The 14,364-nt window shown below is 39.9% G+C and overlaps 1 protein-coding gene across 1 annotated transcript; it reads right to left on the reverse strand.

The window, feature by feature from the left end:
• Nucleotides 1-2,835: 2,835 nt before the first annotated feature.
• Nucleotides 2,836-13,019, reverse strand: ppp1r10 (protein phosphatase 1, regulatory subunit 10). The gene is made up of 19 exons (XM_055021858.1): nt 12,951-13,019; nt 12,507-12,792; nt 9,176-9,284; nt 8,993-9,079; nt 8,630-8,765; nt 8,491-8,542; nt 8,325-8,414; nt 8,119-8,247; nt 7,919-8,024; nt 7,710-7,813; nt 7,486-7,616; nt 6,467-6,626; nt 6,088-6,231; nt 5,670-5,916; nt 5,509-5,584; nt 5,217-5,423; nt 4,912-5,035; nt 4,482-4,841; nt 2,836-4,342 (listed from the first exon to the last, which is right to left on the reverse strand). The coding sequence occupies exons 3-19, from the start codon at nt 9,280-9,282 to the stop codon at nt 4,185-4,187; spliced, it is 2,418 nt and encodes an 805-aa protein (XP_054877833.1). The 5' UTR covers nt 9,283-9,284; nt 12,507-12,792; nt 12,951-13,019; the 3' UTR covers nt 2,836-4,184.
• Nucleotides 13,020-14,364: the final 1,345 nt, after the last annotated feature.

Here is a 14,364-nt window from a genome sequence, read left to right on the forward strand (position 1 = left end):
ATATGTCTACATCCACAATTTTACAAAAGTTAGTATTTTTAAAATGTTTTAGATCGTGTTAGTTTTCTTTTGCTATTACTATCAGGGGTGTCTTCACAAAGCCTGTAAAGAGGCAGCTCAGTGCCTCCATTGTTCTGTCCCAGGAAGGAGTGAGTCTCTGGACATCCTATCCACCTTTTACCCACCTTTTCCATCAACTCTTTCTTTCTTTTTTTTCCAATATGACAGTGACTGTCTCTACACTCAGTCTGAACCCCTGCTTCTCATTTTCTCTGCACCATACAATATTCCCTGCTATAAAAGCACATCCTGCTTGCTGCTTAGTTTTGCAATGAAGCTGTTCTACTGTGCTGTTTCCAAACCAAGGTCAAATCCATTGAAATAAGTTAGGCCTAAGTATTTTAGATGGAGTTTTCAAAAATAAAGACTCAGTTCTAGATGTGTTGACTGAATTCAAACCTTTACTGATAGAAGACAATAAAGCTTTTAGAATGCCTATTAAATTTAAAAAAAGTTTTCATTGTATTCTTATCTAAATTGGTAGAAAAGAAAACAGATAGAAGCATTTTAAATATTTTGTGGAACTTCAGCATAAAATTCCACAAAACTTTATGATTGTACCATGCATCATGCCCAGTTGGTCATCAAATGCATGAGCCTTGTCTCTTCAAGGGCTTCTTTGTTCAAAAAAAATACATTCTTCAAAATGACCCAGTGTTCTGATGGACCTCTTCACTAGCTAAGAACTAAAACAAACAAATTCTGTTAACAGTCACTTGTAACAGGATGCGGAAGCTGATTAGTGCTGAGGTGTCCTAACTTTTCCTTTCTGTCCGTTTTATTGTATGTTTTAGGAGTATAATGGTCAATATTTGCTTTCATGGGCTTGGTTAACATCTCTCCCACTAACGTTTCATATTTATCAGCTACACACAGCCCCACCTTGTGAAGACGGATCTGCTGCTGTGTGTGTGTGTGTGTGCGTGCGTGCGTGTGTGTGTGCGTGCGTGCGTGTGTGTGTGTGTGGCATAAAATGCACACAGAAGCTTGTTTCCAAAAATCTCAGGATTCTCCGGGGTTTAAGAAGCAGAGCTCTTTAATTTAATGTCTGATAGATGTTCACACGTCTTTTTCTCACTATCTGAAGTTAAATCAGACCAAACTTTTCTTGATTTAGGTTGGTTACAATTACCAAAATGATTTTTATAATTGCCAGAAAACATAGAACATTTCTTAGCACTACTTTGTAAAGTTCTTTGACAGCATTATTATAGTATTTATATTCTATTTTTTTATTCAGACTAGAATATCAAAACTGTATAGAATTCATGTGTGTGTGATCTATTATTGTGGCAGAATATGAAGTAGTGTGACTGGGTCCGGTGATTTTTGGATAATTGCTGCCACTGTACATATTTTTAACGTAGCAATCAATATTACAGTGTCCACAGATACAATTTTGTGAAATCATTTGGAATATACAGTTTCCATGCACTGTTTCAATCTGTCCACAATAAATTCTGGATCCCTAAAGTATTTGTTCACCCATCCAAATTATTGGAATCGGGTGTTCCAATCACTTTCATGGCCACAAATGTATAAACATGAAGCACATAGGTATGCAGATTATTTTTAAAAACATTTGTGAAAGAATGGGTCACTCTGAGGAGCTTGATAAATTCAAGTGTGGAACTGTGTTAGGATGTCACCTGTGCAACAAATTCACTCGTGAAATTTCCTCACTTCTAAATATTCCACAGCTGTATTATAATAAAATGGAAGCGTTAGGGAAAGACAGCAACTCAGCCATTAAGTAGTAGAGCACGTAAACAGACGGAGCGGGGTCAGTACACGCTGAAGCGCACAGTGCATAGAGGTCACCGTTACACTCTGGTGCAATGGTCTCAATCACTACAGACCTCCAAACTTCATGTGGTTTTCATATTAGCTCAAGAACAGCAGAGATCCTCATGAAATGGGTTTCCATGGTGACCAGCTGCATCCAAGCCACACATTACCAAGAGCAATGCAAAGCGTCAGATGCAGTGGTATAAAGTGGACTCTAGAACTGTGGAGGCTCGTTCACTGGAATGAAGAATCACGCTTTCTGCATAAGGCAACTTGATGGATAACTCTGGGTTTGGCGGTTGCCAGGAGAACACTTGTCTTACTGCATTGTGCCAAGTGTAAAGTTTGGTGGAGTGGGGATCATGGTGTGGGGATGTTTTTCAGAAACTGGACTTGGCCCCTTAGTTCCAGTGAAAGGAACTCTGAATACTTTGACATACCAAGACATTTTGGATAATTCCATGCTCCCATTTTTGTGGGAACGGTCTGGACCTGACCCCTTCCTCTTCCAACATTACTGAGCACCAGAGCACAAAGCAAGGTCCATAAAGACATGGATGGCAAGGTATGGGGTCAATGAACTTGACTGGCCTGCAGAGTCCTGACCTCAACCTGATAGAACACCTTTGGGATAAATTGGAGCAGAGACTGAGAGGCAGGCCTTATTGTCCAACATCACTATGTGACCTCACAAATACACTTCTGGAAGAATGGACAAAAATCCCCTCCTCCTAAATATTGTGGACAGACTTCCCTGAAGAGTTGAAGCTGTTCTAGCTGCAAAGGGTGATATTGAATCCTCTGGATTAGGAATGGGATGTCAGTTAAACTCATATGTGAGTCGAGGCAGGTGAGCAAATACTTTGGCAAAATAGGGTATGTTAAAAGGTAATTACAGACATTTCTTCTTAATGAAACACTTTCAGACAGCTGATCAATTGGAGTTATAGCGAACTTAAAAGTACAAGTTATATTTAGAACCTCCAGTTCAATATCTTGAGCTTTATTTTCTGTGGAATATTTGCCATTGGTCACACTAACCAATTTAACCTCAGATGAGGCTTCTAAATTAATAAGTGTTTCAGCATTTATAAATTAAATATGGTAAGTTTTATCTTTGTAAAAGTTAAAACCCATAAATATAAACAAAAAGATCGAGGACACCAACATGTTTCTAGTTTAAACAGTCTATAATCTGAGGTTAAATGTAAAAAAAAATAAAAAATAAATTGGTCAGAGTTGAATATTACTTCATTTCTGCAAAATAACTGAAAAAGAACTCACACACACACACACATATATATATACACTATACATATATATATAAATTATATATATATATATATATATATAGATAGATATATATATATATAGATATATAAATATATATAGATATATAATAGTGTGTGTGTTATGTAATCATACAGAGATTTTGTTCTAACAATAGAAATGAAGAATTTCACACAGGTTCAAAGGCCAAGACTGTATCAAAAAAATAAACAAAAAAGTTTGGAGGGAGCAACGTTTAACATTACATTCTCAAAGTCCCACAAGAGACAAAAAAAAATCATTGTTTTCACAGAAAACACTTGTTATACGTGACCCACAGATGGATACATCATCTCTAACACTGACAACACAAACCCTTTCTGGGTTCACATGAGAGTACACAAGTTACAGACTCAACAATAATGACCACAGTTATGCCAAGATTGTCACTTTAGAACCACAAATACAGGCATGCAGAAAATGTTCATGTCCTCTGCTCAGCTTTTTTAGCATCTGCTAGCATTTCATATTAGCGACAGAAAAAATAAAAATTGAAAAAAGCTGGACCTGCTTTGTTGGATTAGAAAAAAAATGTATATTTGCTCAGGTAAGCCCAGTACAACGTGACTGCGTTCTGTTTCACTAACCTTCATCAGTGAACATCCTGGAGATGGGATTAACTGAAAAAAATCCTACAGCAGCATAATATTTGGCACAAACTCCAAAGTCAAATTAAGAGGGATGTTTTGTTCCAAAAAAATTCTGAAAAAATATTTTGGTCAATGATATTCACGACATGAAGCACAGAGGAGAGCGATTCTATAAATAGCTGCAGCAACTCAAATATAGTGGTCAGGTCTTGTCTCAGTCTCACAGATCAAGAAAAACAATAAAACAAAATCACAACAAATACACTCGAGTCCCATCTCTGATCATGTTTCACAAATTCTGTTTGCTGTAGTCTCTCAAAGCGTCTGTCTGCAGAGGCAGATCTCAGTGATTCATCAGCATAACTGCAGTTAGTCTCCCACTGTGGTTGTAGAAGACATGGGAAGTGACAGTGTCCCCTAGTGGCCATGCTGTGGGTGCTGGTTGTGTTGGTTAGCAGGGTAGTTGGGTGGTAGAGGTGGGCCGTTCACACCAGGGTGGTAGAACGCACAGTTGCTTTCATATCTGCAACTTCCCTTCATCATGAAGTGACGACATACCGGCCTTTTGGACATATCTGTGACAAGGAAAGACCGTTACACAGTGACATAAGCTGGTTAAGCAATTCTGGATGGCTTAAAACTCTCCAGTTCAATCTGTATGTTGAATAAGAAGAGGTAATGTCATCTCAGAAGCCGTGATTTTAGCTCACGTACCATTCATGTTGTTGTGTCCTCCTCTGGGCCCTCCACGGCCCCTGCCTCTGAAACCCAGATCTCCACCACGACCCCGGCCTCCTCGGTGGAAATGTCCTCCTCTGTGTGGTCCTCCTCTCATGGAGTCCTCTCCCCAGTAGTTCCCGTTCTCTCCTCTGCCCTGTCCAGGCCGGGGCCCCATCATGCGAGGCCCTCCAGGGTTGTTGAAGGGCGGCCCATGGTTGTGAGGTGGAGGGGGATGGTTGAAGCGAGGACCCCCAGGTGAGCTGTTGGGTGGGTAACCGCCATTCATGGGCCCTTGCATGTGCATGTTGGTCATGTTGTTCATGCCTGGGCCGTGTCCCAGCAACCCCAGGTTGACTGAGCAGGAAGAAGACATTAGTGTGTGTCGTGGCGGGAAGGCGCAGGATGAATCAGGACGTGTGTTTACCTGGAGGTGGTCCTCCCTGCGTTTGGATCTGGCTCTGCTGCAAGGAACCCAGCAGCTGCTTGATCTTATCGGAGAAGTCTGGCTGCTTTATCAGCTCTTCAGTAGACTGACCACCAGAAGCTCCCTGATGATAGAAAACAGCTAGTTGCTTAGCTGAACAAGGTCTGTGTGTGTGTGTGTGTGTGTGTGTGTGTGTGTGTGTGTGTGTGTGTGTGTGTGTGTTTTGTGTGTGTGTGTGTGTATTTTTGAGAGCACCAGAAACCGTGCTTAAAAAGGAGTATCTGTTGTTCAGATCCCAGCAGTACCATGATGGATGAGAGCAGCTCCTGCACGTTGACCACTGGAGCTGTAGGGTTGCTTGTGGCGCTGGAGGCCTGGGGGCTGCGGGCGCTGCTGTTCAGGTTGACCATGAGGTTGGCTAGGACCGGCGGCAGCTTGGAGCTCTCACTCTGGGCCTGCTGGGAGGCAACGTCTGCAGGTTCACCATAGTCCTCATCCATCATAGACGAATCCTGTCGGGAACAACACACACACAGCTTAGTAGACAGCATGAGACATCACAGTAGTGACTGAGTGCTTGTGGTTCTGTGTGCTAACCTCATCCAGAGGAATGAGACAGGGGGGCATGGGTTCATACGGCTCTGGGTCTGGCTCATGAGGGCTATCAGGTACACTGAGGAACACCACAGGTTAGGCACTCAAAGCTGCTTCCAGTATTACAAGCATAGTGCAGACTTCTGTTTAATATGCACACTTACCTCTCTTTACTGAGGAAGATTTCCTGTAGGATGCCCATCTCACGCTCTCTCTGGGTGTGTTTCTCTGTGCTGTTGGCCCCAGGCGTCACCAAGCTGCCCGCCAGCGTCAGGGGCCTAGGTTGTGTCCAGGGGACCCTTTCTTCCATGGTGTCATGTGAAAGCCGACGAGCCATCTCAAACGTTTGCCTGTCCATCATAAGCTCCCGCTTGGCCGCCTCACCAAAATCTTTGATCTTGTTGACATTGACTGTAAATTAAATTTAATTAAACTACTTACAGGTACTAGAAGGGACAACAAATTCCTTCTTTTGCAATATATTTTATACAAAGCATATGTTTAGATTTTTTTTTTGCAGCTTTACTTTGTGACGCTGATCAGTTTCCTCAGCAGGAAGCGTGTCTATTAGTTCACACATACCTCTCTCTGTCTCATCCAAATCAAAATAGAAGTAGTGCTTGAGCTGCTCTTCCTCGGCCCAGTGGACGGTTTTTTTCTTTTTGCCCTTCTTGGTCAGGCTCTCCTCGTCTGCACGCGGTTCTGCCAAAGCGTTGGGCTTCTCAGCTGAAGCACATAGGAACAGACATTGGTTTACTGTGCAAAGTTATACTTATTTGTCAGTAGCATTTAGCGGTCAGCCAGATAGATCATCTAGTCCTCCAGACACAACGTGTTTCACTAACAGGTTAGGCTCAGACTGCAACACACTATTAAGGTTTGTGACAATAATTGTTTCAAATTAAAAAGTAGACTCTTGTACAATGTCAGTGAGATGTAGGACAGATTGTTTGAACCGTACTGTTGTCAGCTGTGTCTGGATCCTCAGCAGGAATTGGGGTCAAAGGCTGCTCTGGCTCCTGGTTTTCATCAGCAGCAATCGAGGAAGCAGAGGTTTCTGGGGATGCAGGTCTAGCTGAAGATGGAGAATAGCCAGCTTGTTTGCTGTCAAATGGGTTTGTCTGAGGACAGAAAAGAAAAGAACAGTTAATTAGAAGAAGAACTGCAGTTTTATAGTTTAAAACATTCAAGTTGAGTCCACATAATGAGCTGGAGGGACTAGTCTTGCTGTGAGAGACACCTTAAGAGACTGCTGTGACTCCATTACAAATCTGTGCAAATCTTTGTTGATATTCTGCTAATTTCACAATTCTGGTGTTTCCATTAAATAAAAAACAACTACAATGAATGAGCTTGTTCACGTGATAAGTCTTTAAAAAGCAAAATTGCCTTGAAAAAAGAAGTTAGATGAAGCCAATCTACCAGACTGAAACCTTTTATCATCCGTCTTTGGTAGAAGGAAAAAGACAGGAGAAAAACAATCTATCATGTAAATGAAAATTATTGAGCTTGTTTCAATTTATCATGCGATTTATTGGGTTATTGTTCATTGCGACAGGCATAGTAGCACCAGTAGTGTGGAATCCATAGCATAGCATCAGTAGTGTAGCATTAGACGTGTAGTATCATTACACCAATGATGCTGTAGCATATTGCACTATGCTAATGATGCTACACTACTAATGCATCACTAAACAAATGATAGTGTACTGATGTTACACTATCATCACTACACTTAGCATAACTACACTATCATTAATGTACAGATTCATCACTGTAACACAGAGTTACAATGATGTAACTATGTTACACACAATTGCCACACTACAGTGATCACAGTAGTGTGGCATGACTAGTGAAGATTTAGTAGTGCAGCATCAGTAGAGTAGTGTTAATAATGTAGCGTAGCATCACTACTGCAGCGTGGCCACCTTAACAAAACCAAGACTCCTGTTAGAGTCCCATAAACTCAGTCAGTACCTTGGTTGTTGTTGGTGAGACAGCTTTGATGTTAGCAGGAGTAGAAGCACCAGGCGGTTTCTTCTTCTTTATCTTAATCTCAGGCACTGGGGCCGAGTTCAGGGCATCCAGAAAGCCTGTAGCTTCCATTGCTGCAATGAGGGGAAAAAAACAGCTCATCTCAACACTGTTATTCCATTAACTAGGAACACAAAACTCCTTTGTTTTTCTGTGATTAAGCTTACGTGGTGCAGGAATTATCTTCACTTTGATCTCTTTGGTTGTGTTTGGAGGCATATTGAGAGGTTTGTATTTTTTCTCCAGAGGTGGAGGATCTGAAGGACCAGAACTATTGGAAAAAAACATTTCGTGTTCAATTTGGCAGACTAAACTGGATTCATTATGACATCACACAGTGGCATTGTTTTAAAAGACAAAGAAAAACTGGCCTTACCTCGGCCTCTTGAGTAACGGGGGCTTTATGATGTATTTCTCACCCAGCTGTGGTGCAGAGGACGTCTTTTTAGGAGGAGTTGGGTTGGAAGCCTCCATCTCCAGACCTATGCAGTACAGAAATACAATTATTACACATACACAAATATACAGTACATGCTGTGTAACACACAGGATCATTGTTGCTAAAGTCAAGCATACCTATGGAGCGAATCTTTGTATGGCTGGGTGCATGAGCTTTGGATTTCTCCTTCTTCCTCCCCTCATCTCCACTCTTTTCCTTCACATCCCTCACTGGCATCTTGCTCTCTTCCCTTTTCTTTTTTTTATCTTAAAGGAAAACAGCAGTGTGTTAAAATGGTAGACTTTACAGTATGTAGAAGAGTGAAAGATAAGTAAGTCTGTACCAGCAGGGGAACTGCCACTGCTCGAGACACTCTGAGAACGAATTGTTGCCATCCAACCGTCTACCAAAACAGCTGCCAACTTTCTCAATTCTAAGAACAAAGAGACTGTGTTAGCACCCACTAACACAAACCAGCTTTTATTTAGCTTAAAGTGAAGTAAACTGACCTTCTGTTTCTGCACTTTTGCTCAGCTGCTTCACAAGTTTTGCTGTGTTGTTCTGGGAAAACAATGAAAGTCCACAGGATTATTAAAAGTAGCTACATGTGACTACATGTGTACTCTGTTGGAAAAATAAAGGCATTACCTGTTTGAGATGGTCCACTTTAAGAGGCAGCTTCTGCAGTGTGAGCAGGATGAGCTGAAGCAGAGGGCTGTTGTTGGTGGTTTTTGAGTAGGTAAGCCAGGAATTGAGAAGCCTGTAGCCACCAACTCTGATGAACCTGTATGAAGGAACTGCTGATTTAACGAAGACTACAACAGTGTCAATCTCAGCTGTGGTTTACGTCAGGATCCATTTGTACTAGCACATTTATACACTAACAGCCAACTGAACACATTTAGATCTTTTGAGAGTAAGGATACTTATGTGTAGTTAGGAGTTAAATGGTACACTGTATAATGCAGGATTAATAACGACATGACAAGATATGGCATGTAGAAGTCCCACCTGTTAAGAATATCATGAGATTTTGTCTGCAGCAGCACGTTGAGGTACATACACCTACTGACCATCTTAGTAGAGGCTTTCATCAAGCTGCAAGGAAAAGAAAACAAGCAAAACTATGTTGGCACATTTATTAACAAAGGGGGGGCAGAGGGCAAAGAGGTTCATCAGACTTGAACTTCTCACCTAAACACCTTCGGGACTCCCTCCAGACTGCGCAGCTCACCATCCTTTCCCAGCAGGGTTTCAACACCTTTCAGAATCTCTCTGGGGTCAACTGGTCCCTTTGCCATGTCTGAAACACACGCCACTCTATGAATACACACACCAACAAGTCAAAGGCAGTAAATGTTACATTTTTTACACACATGTGGTACTGGGCTCTATTATGTCTGCCTCCCAAATAAAATCAAAGCTAAAAACACAGACTGTTTTCTAAGACCATGAATAGCAAAATGCTTTGTGCTCTTCCACCGGGGGCTTCAAGACAACTTCAACAAGTGAATTTGGACCAACAAGGTTAGAATAGAATGACATCTCTGCATCAGGTAGAATGCAGAGTCTCTACCAAACAGAAAAGACTGTCTGACTACACCAACCAGTCTGACCTTTGGTTCAAAGGTCAGACAATAACAGCAACATTAGTGGAGAAGTGCTCTACATCTTTCAGAACACTGAACATCTTAGCTCATCATTTCTCTGGTTTAACAGGTTCCACGGGTTGAGACATCCACATAAACTTACACTACTGTTCTGACAAGCACTGGTAGTTTTGCTTCATACTCAAGGCATGTAGTTATTCCCTACACTCATCTGAAACCAGTCCAACAGGAATATGAGTTCAAAGTACTGCACAATCTCTCCTCCCACCAATTTGGACACAAGAATAAACATAATCCCATGCAGTGTATATTGTGTGTGTGAGACAACATATTTATTCTAGTTTAGGTTAAAAGTACAAAGCGAGAGACAGTGTTTATAAAATTAATCCAAGAAGCACGTCCAACAAAAATACATTTTATTGATTTTTTTTTTTTTTTTTTTTGTTTTTTATTTCGGTTGAAGGGAAAAAAACTATTTTCACTCTGTTACACAATGACAAAAATTTGGACACACCTTCCAACTTATTTTCATAAAATAAGTAAATTTTTCTTAGCTTTGTTTGTTGATAGAAATTAACAAATACTACACTACCTACTCTCTAACATTTTCTAAGACCGAGGCTGAAATAAAACATCTCTCTCTGTTGACCACTGGTCTGACAGATACTCAGACCTGCAGGGAGCAGGATGGGTCATCGGTCCAACAGGCAAAGATTTTGATGACAAAAGAAATGGCACTGAGATACAATATTTTGATTTGCGAGTATAAATTCTAACAAGGTCGGAAAATGTAGAAGTCTTATCAACTTGCACCCTTCACTGTGTGATCAGGGGAATGTTTCATTAATAATACACAACACTTGAACTTGTTAGAAATAGGGGAAAAGGTGTTTGTCACCATCATCAGAAAAGGCCCATATTATTCTTACCCCAGGCAGATTTCATTTTGCACTTTGTTTCTTCTAGTCTGAAATAATAACTTTTTGGAGTGGCCCAGCCAGTCCTGGCTTGAATCCCACTGACAATCTCTGAGGGGAGTTTAGTTTTAGGGTGACGACCAGGAGGCTTACCAGCCTCAGAGACCTGAAAGTCTTACAGTGCAAGTCGTAACAATAGTAGGAAAAATGCAAAAAGCAGGTTAGAAATTTGTAAGACATTGATTGCTATGATGTCCAATTTTTTTTTCCATTGACTGATGTTATAAATATTTTTGTTAAATTTACAAGGAATGCATTTTTTTAATGGAAAATTTATAATTATTTAAAAAAATTTCCTTCACCTTTTGAGCAATACCCATCTCATTTCCTCAGAGAAACAAACTTCTTGGGTCAATAAAAATAATTCAAAATCCAAATTTGCCAGGGATATAAGTAGTTTTGGACACAAATGTACATTGTTACTTTTAGATTTTCTTTACCATTATTATTATGTCACCTTTAAAAAAAGAAACACAGAAAGTAGCTATTGTTTGACTTAATACTGCCACATTACGTGGCGAAGACATAAATGGCACAAGTGAACGGTTGTGTAACAAGTTTATGAATACATAAATAAATTTTTCAGTATTTGACCTTGTTAAATCATTTTAAAGTCATTATGTAGGTGATGCTTTAAAAGCATGCATTTATCTCTTAATATTAATAATCAAACTGTTTTTGTGCCAGTGTCTATTCAAGTGCAGAAGCCGTAGTCCTGCAGGAAACAAGTTGAAATGATAATGTCAGATTCATCAGATCTTACCCGTGTAACAGTTGTAGTAGAAGTTTTATATTGTCTCACACCTCCACAACACTGCAAATACCTGACACCCTGTAAATGTCACAATAGTTACACAAATGCATAGTCATTAAAATAGAAAACATGACCGTAGTTTAGGTGGGGGAAATGTTATGGGTCACATCATGGTGTTACTGCACATATTCAAATCACCTGAGTGGATGTATTGAGCAAGACTGCCACAGAATGTTTGCTACAAAATCAAGCTACCAAGGAAGAAAAGAGTTTTTTTCTTGAGCACAATAACTACACTTAACAAAACCCATTTCACAAGCACCCTATCCTTTGAAAGGCTGTGCTGATTTGTCCCAGCAGAGGCAGCCTACAAGCCTGCATCACCACTTCTCAACTAGGGGGAGGGAACTGCAGTCTGACTTCAGCTAAGTCCCACCCCCACTTAACCACTTCCTAGGTACACCAGTCCCTCATACAAACAATGGGTGTTGCAAACACCGTGATGGCCGATATCAGACATATGCACCAGCGTGACCAACGAACTAGATCACAGTCTATGCTCGTTCCGAAGACATTAGAAAAAAACAAAAATAATCTTCATCCGGAAAGATAACGCCGAGTTGTCCGAGGACGGAAAGCAAATAAAGGCCAATCCACAATGTTTGTGCTTCGATGTACGGCTGGGCCACCATCCTGCAATCTTTATCCACAGATTGCCGTCTACACCACGCTCAGTGTCCATGTTCTAGATTTATCGACAAAACAAATTTCTATTTTAATGACTATTGTGTCCGGAACCCCAATACTACCGCAATCTTTATGTGCAGATTGCGGTAGATTTGCGATCGTTGAAAGAACCTCTATGAAACGCATTTTTCCACATAAAATTTCCGAATTATGTATTTCCTTTCTATCCTTAGGGCAATCTTTATAAACAGATTGCTTATGAAAATGCTACCATTATCCTGTTTAAACTTTTTATTTTAACAATTTGTCCGTCCTGTCTCACACACAAAAGAACGAGGCAATGCGCGCCCGTCCTCTTTAGCGTGTGAGCTCATACTAGAATATATTTGCCCAGAGCCAAACTATTATACGAGCTGTTAGCTCGCTACCGATAGCTAGCCGTAACCTACAACAATTTCATTGGAGTAATGTCGATTTAACTTCAAAAATGAACTTACTATTGATACTATAGATCCTCAGCGTCTCGGCTATATTATGGTGTACTTTTTCAAGCACTTATAGCTCATAATTCATTTATATGTCGTCAACCTTCATGGTTTTAATTATCATCAGAAAGACTTCTTATGGACTGGGCTGTGCTAGCTAAACGCTAGCCTTTTCTTCTGGACCAACTGGAGGCAAAAATAGTAATCAAATGTCCATTACTTGAAGGGAAAAAAATGAAATTGAGAAGAGCTGTTTGAAGTCCTCGACGGCTCAGTCTTCGGCAAAGCAATTTCAAACCTGCAGAAATACACAAAAACCACAAATTCACATTCAACTGACTGTTAAACACCCCCGTCCTTGATAATATTAAGGGATTTTATTATCCTTAGTAGTATTTTTCCCATTTAAAATCCACTGGTGTCTTATCGCTCCCCAATTTTACTGTCTTTACTTACCTTTGACCAAATCCGCGAATGAGTTCGGAAAGGAGGGACTTCGTTTTTATACTGCATGACGTATTTGACGTCATGACCAATGTTTTTGTCCATATTAGCACAAACAAAATGGTGGAAAACCGACCTTGCTTCTTTGCTCAAGGACGTAATGGCGAATCTCACATGGTAGGAAAAAAAACCCTCTAAAAGACTCAAAAGTTAAAATTAAAGTTGGTTGATCTTGAATCACTCTGTACATAATCAAACTACTTTGATATTCTGATGATTAAATAAAGATTTTAATTATTATTTTATACAGAAATTCAATTTCAGATTCTTTTTAAAATGGCGACTGGTTTGGTGGTCACACTCATGCGAGGTAAAAGCGTAGTACGTCAATGGAAGCTGCCATATTGGGGAGGCACTCATAGTCTGGATTTCCCCTCTGGATTTCAACACAGCACCTGCATCCTAGGAGATTCCTCCGCAAGATAGTTATGTTATATGTTTTTATGTACAATTGAGATCTCAATGTAATTTATATACAGTGCAGAGCACAACGATTACTGGTCTATTTTCCCCCAATATTTTTTCAGATATCATCAAGTAGTCATACTATATCTAAGCACTTTTTAACAACACCTAAGCTATATATTTTCTTTAAACTCTACTGTGCTTGTAATACGATACTTTGTTGGTAAAATGAGATGTCATATGCAAATTAAGGTAAAAGCTAAGTAAAACTAAATAAAAACTAAACATTTGGGGTCACCTGCATTTTTTGCTTCTACACTTTATCTCAATAGCACCAAGACTTTTGGCACACATTTTATGACCCCAAAGAGCTTCACATTAAGTTCAGACGTTTATGCGCAGATTATTTCACTTATAACATGGAAAATATGCCAGTGAAACTAGCTAGTTAGCCTAGTCTGTTTACTCGCTGGTTCCACTAGCAACTTATTTTAATTATAACTTCAGAAAAAGGTCTTGTTTTTAGTAAAATAATCTACCAGTGGAAATAGCGAGATGGCACAGTCTACTATCTAGCTAGTTAGCATAAGCCGTTTACTGACTATTTCCACTTATTTAAATAAGTGGAAGACCTTAGGAAAGGTCTTATTTCACTTATAACATGGGAAAACATTCCATATTTCCTGTTCTGCTTCTGCCTTTGCAGAATAAACTTTGTGGTGATACTTGCAGATTTAATATTAAACTGGGAATTGATTTCCATCAGGAAAGGTCTTAGAGGCAGGCAGCTGGGGATTTTGCATTAGCTATATACTTTCTGATTCAGATCCATGGCTCATAAAATAAATACAATGTCATTCTTCTGTTCTTTTAGAGGTTCCAAATTTTAAAAATATGTTTCAAATTCCATCTAAATTAAAATGTTTAGCAGTACCTAGTGAAAATTTTTGAATATTCTGTC

This window comes from Poeciliopsis prolifica, unplaced genomic scaffold, assembly GCF_027474105.1.
Source record: "Poeciliopsis prolifica strain line A6 unplaced genomic scaffold, Auburn_PproV2 SCAFFOLD080, whole genome shotgun sequence".
NCBI classification, from domain to species: Eukaryota; Metazoa; Chordata; class Actinopteri; order Cyprinodontiformes; family Poeciliidae; genus Poeciliopsis; species Poeciliopsis prolifica.